The sequence below is a fragment of the Leishmania braziliensis genome, chromosome 3 (genome assembly GCF_000002845.2).
Source record: "Leishmania braziliensis MHOM/BR/75/M2904 complete genome, chromosome 3".
Classification (NCBI taxonomy): Eukaryota; Euglenozoa; class Kinetoplastea; order Trypanosomatida; family Trypanosomatidae; genus Leishmania; species Leishmania braziliensis.
In genome coordinates, this window is record NC_009296.2 from 106,674 (window position 1) to 110,281 (window position 3,608).

Below are 3,608 nucleotides of genomic sequence, written 5' to 3' on the forward strand. Positions count from 1 at the left end.
TGGCTGTCTGTGATCGCTTGCAGAGAGACGAGCGATCACAGACGGCCACAGCCCACACATCCTTTTTATAGCATCTTCCTTCCCCAGGCGAGTGCCCAGGTGTGTGTGTGTGTGTGTGCGTGTGCTTATATATATATATTCTGCTCCCCGTTCATCTAGCTTCTTCTTCTCTCTTATCTCCTCCCTCGACACAACGCGGCATGGGGGTGCTTTAGTGTCTGCGTGTGCGCACATTTTGCCGCACGAGCATGGGCCTCACTCTTCCCCACTCCCTCCCCCCATCACCTTACCATGCGGCGTCCTCCCGCTCCCCCCCCCCTCCTCTTCTTCCCGATTGCTTCCCCACTCCTCGTAAAAGACTCTTGCTTTACATATCAAAACGAATTTTTCTTCTCGTGCTCAGCATACACACACACTCCGTGGGGTCGGTGGCGCTCTTTCGACACCGCCTTCTCTAACGCCTGAGCCGTTTCTCTTGTTGCTGTTCTCCCCCCCCCCACCACCACCATTGCCACCCCGCTTCCCTCTCCCTCTCTCTCTCTCGGTAACGAACATCGGTCAACACGTATGCGCCTGCATCGCATTACCGCGATGGCGAGTCCTTGCGCACAACACCTCCCTTACCCTTGTCTTACCTGGTGTAGGCACGGAGGGGGGGGCAGGGGTGTACCTGCGCGCGCATCCAACGGAAATGAGGGCGACGCTGAGCTGCCCGCTCGTGTGGATAGGGGGGCAGGACGATGGGTGAAATTCGCCTGTCGACTGAAGCTGCTTGCTCATCGCTGCTGCCGCTCTCCTTCGCGCTTCTCCCCCCCCCCCCGCCCCAAATCTCCAGCAGAGACGCCAGGTACGTACGGCTGCACGTCCACGAACAGACGTTGTGTGTGCGTGTGCTTGTACGCGTACTCACGTACAAGGTGGATTGCTCGCTTCCTGGACTCCTCCCTCCCTCCCCCCTTCCCCTCTTCACACCCCATAAGCACATGGCGTATATCGCGCAATCGATGTCATTCACCTCTACTTCCTGATCGCATTCATTCGCACGCTTTGGCCCTTCACCCCCCCCCTGCCGCGCCCACCACAACCACCATCCAGAGACAACACACCTGCGCGCTCTTCCTCTCCGCCTCGCCTCCAAAACCCCTTCTAGCGATCCACCACACGCCTTTCGCGTCGCTTGGCTGGGCCTATATTTTTGTCCACCCTTTCCTTTTAACCTGTTGCTGCGTGGGCGGGTGCGTGCAAGCAGAGTGCGATAACTTGGCGCCATCGCATCCGCACCTGACTCAGCGCGTTCTCCCTCTCTGCCCCTTCTTCCCCTCCTGAGGAACACCAGGTAGAACCCGAGACAGCGACTCGCCATCGGCCTCCCCCCTCAACCCCATCCTTCTCCCTCCCCCTTCCCACCTCACCCCGCACCCGGCCCCTCTCCAGCACGCTCAGGTCCGCGTACCACAGCAACACCCTCGTTCACGGTAAGAGATGTCCGCTGTCAGCATCCCATGTGACCCCCTCGCCCATGAGCCCCTCGAGGTCGCCTCGAACCCCGACCTGCGCAAATTTCATGAGAAGTACTCCAACCATAATTTGTCCTCGCAAGTGCCTGGCCAGAAGAACGGGTCAGCCGTCCGGAAATCTTCGCTTCTGCTGAAGCAGCGGCGTCTGCGTGAGCTGCAGGAGTGGGAATATCAGGCGGCAATCGCGCCACGGCGCACCGCCAATTCAGGCCCGGTCGGCCTACTGGGCTTTGGCCTCTCAACGATCCTGCTGAACCTGCACAACACCGGGAGATTCCCGCTCTCGACAGTGATCGTCGCCATGGGCATCGCCCTCGGCGGGGGTGCGCAGGTCATCGCGGGCCTGCTCGAGTGGGTGCGCGGCAACACCTTTGCCCACGTCGCCTTCACGTCGTATGGCGCCTTCTGGCTGTCTCTCGTGCTCGTCTGGCTGCTGCCCAACACGGCTGCTCGCAACTCGTCGATTGTGGAGCCGTCGAGCGAGTATTTCGTAGGCGTATACCTCGTTCTGTGGGGAATCTTCTCCTTCTTCATGCTTATGTGCACCATCCGCATGAACGTCGCCATCTTTATCGTGATCCTCACCGTGACGCTGCTCTTCCTGATTCTTGGTTTTGCCAGCATGACGGGCAGCCAGACAGCGCTCCGTGTGGCCGGCTACGAGGGCGTCATCTGCGGCTCCACCGCCCTCTACCTCGCCTTTGCGGAGATTCTGAACGAGGTTTGGGACCGCATAATCCTGCCGGTGATCCCGATGACGCAGCTGCTTGACTGGCTCGGTGTTTGCAGGCAGAAGCCGGAGGAAGTTACTGGGCTGAACAGTAGCGTGCCGATACTCAAGAATGACGGAAACACTTAGGACCGCGTGCACGCCCCGCATGCGTGGGTCATTCTCTCACCTCGCGGAATCCATTCAAGCATGGGCTCTGGAGGTCTGTGTGCGTGTGGCTCTTCATGCCTGTCTGCCTGTGTGTGTGTGTGTGCGTGGGTGTGTAAGTCAAGAGGTGAGGAGGCAACTGAGCATCACCCGCGCCCCACTCTCCTCCGTCCCTACAGTGACGGCGGACCTCTAAAACGGCCGTTTTTTTTCCTGCTGCTTTTCCTTCGACTTGTGTGCTGACACGCTTCTCTCTCTCTCTCTGTCCACCGTGCAGACACACCGAGAGGAATTCCACAGCCACAGTCACCGCCGCCACCCACCACCCCTCCTTCTACATCATCATCACACTCCCCCGCTCCCCGCAAACACGCACACACGCACCGCTTTCTTTCTGTTACTCCCTTAACGATGAGACATTTTTTGCTCACGTTCGCACTGGGGATGCCATCTCTTATCTCTCTCTCTTTTACACCTTCACGTCTTGATGCCTGTCCACCCTACAGTCTGTTGGCTATTCTAACCACCTCTACCCTCCACCCTGGCACCCACCGCCGCCATCACTCTGTAAGCTCGTACACGATGATCTGTCGCGCGCGTGCTCTCTTTCCCTGTTTCGCCGATGGTGATGTGTACTCCGCGGTGGCAGCTGCAACACAAAGCGAGCGCATACATAACCCAGCACACCACGATGAATGGAAAGAGAGAGAGAGAGAGCGAGCGAGACAGGCAATCGAGGAGGCGGACGAAGCGTCGTGACGAAGTCCCTGACTTAGCGTTGTTTTCTCTTCCCCGTCATCCTCTTCGGTTGTGCGCTCCTCCCCTCCGTCTGCCTCAGCGCCTCCTCGCCTTTTTCGGTTTTTTTCCTTCACGTGGGTCATCCCGGCATTCCCCACCCCCTTCCCTCTCCCACGCCCTCTTCGTTCGACTACAACTCTTTTCCGTGAGCCGCGCCTGCTTTGTGTGTTCACGTGTGTAGACACGCATATATATGTGTGTGTGTGTGTGGGGGTATGGGTACGTGTCGCTCTGTACCAGTCTCCGCACGCAAGCCGCCGCCTACTCCTTTCCTTCTCCGCGCCCGCCTCCGACATTGCATTCTCTTCGACTGCTGTTGTTGTTCTTCCTCTCTTCGGGTTTCTGTGTGGCCTCTCTCTCCCCCTCGGCCGTCTTACGTATCGTCTTCGCGGGTTGTGTGTGTGGGGGGGGGGGGG

General features: G+C 58.8%; 1 protein-coding gene across 1 annotated transcript; it reads left to right on the forward strand.

The window, feature by feature from the left end:
* Nucleotides 1-1,482: 1,482 nt before the first annotated feature.
* On the forward strand, nt 1,483-2,376 carry LBRM_03_0350 (conserved hypothetical protein; the record flags this gene model as incomplete). The annotated part of the gene is made up of 1 exon (XM_001561575.1): nt 1,483-2,376. The coding sequence occupies one exon, from the start codon at nt 1,483-1,485 to the stop codon at nt 2,374-2,376; it is 894 nt and encodes a 297-aa protein (XP_001561625.1).
* Between the last annotated feature and the right edge of the window lie 1,232 nt (nt 2,377-3,608).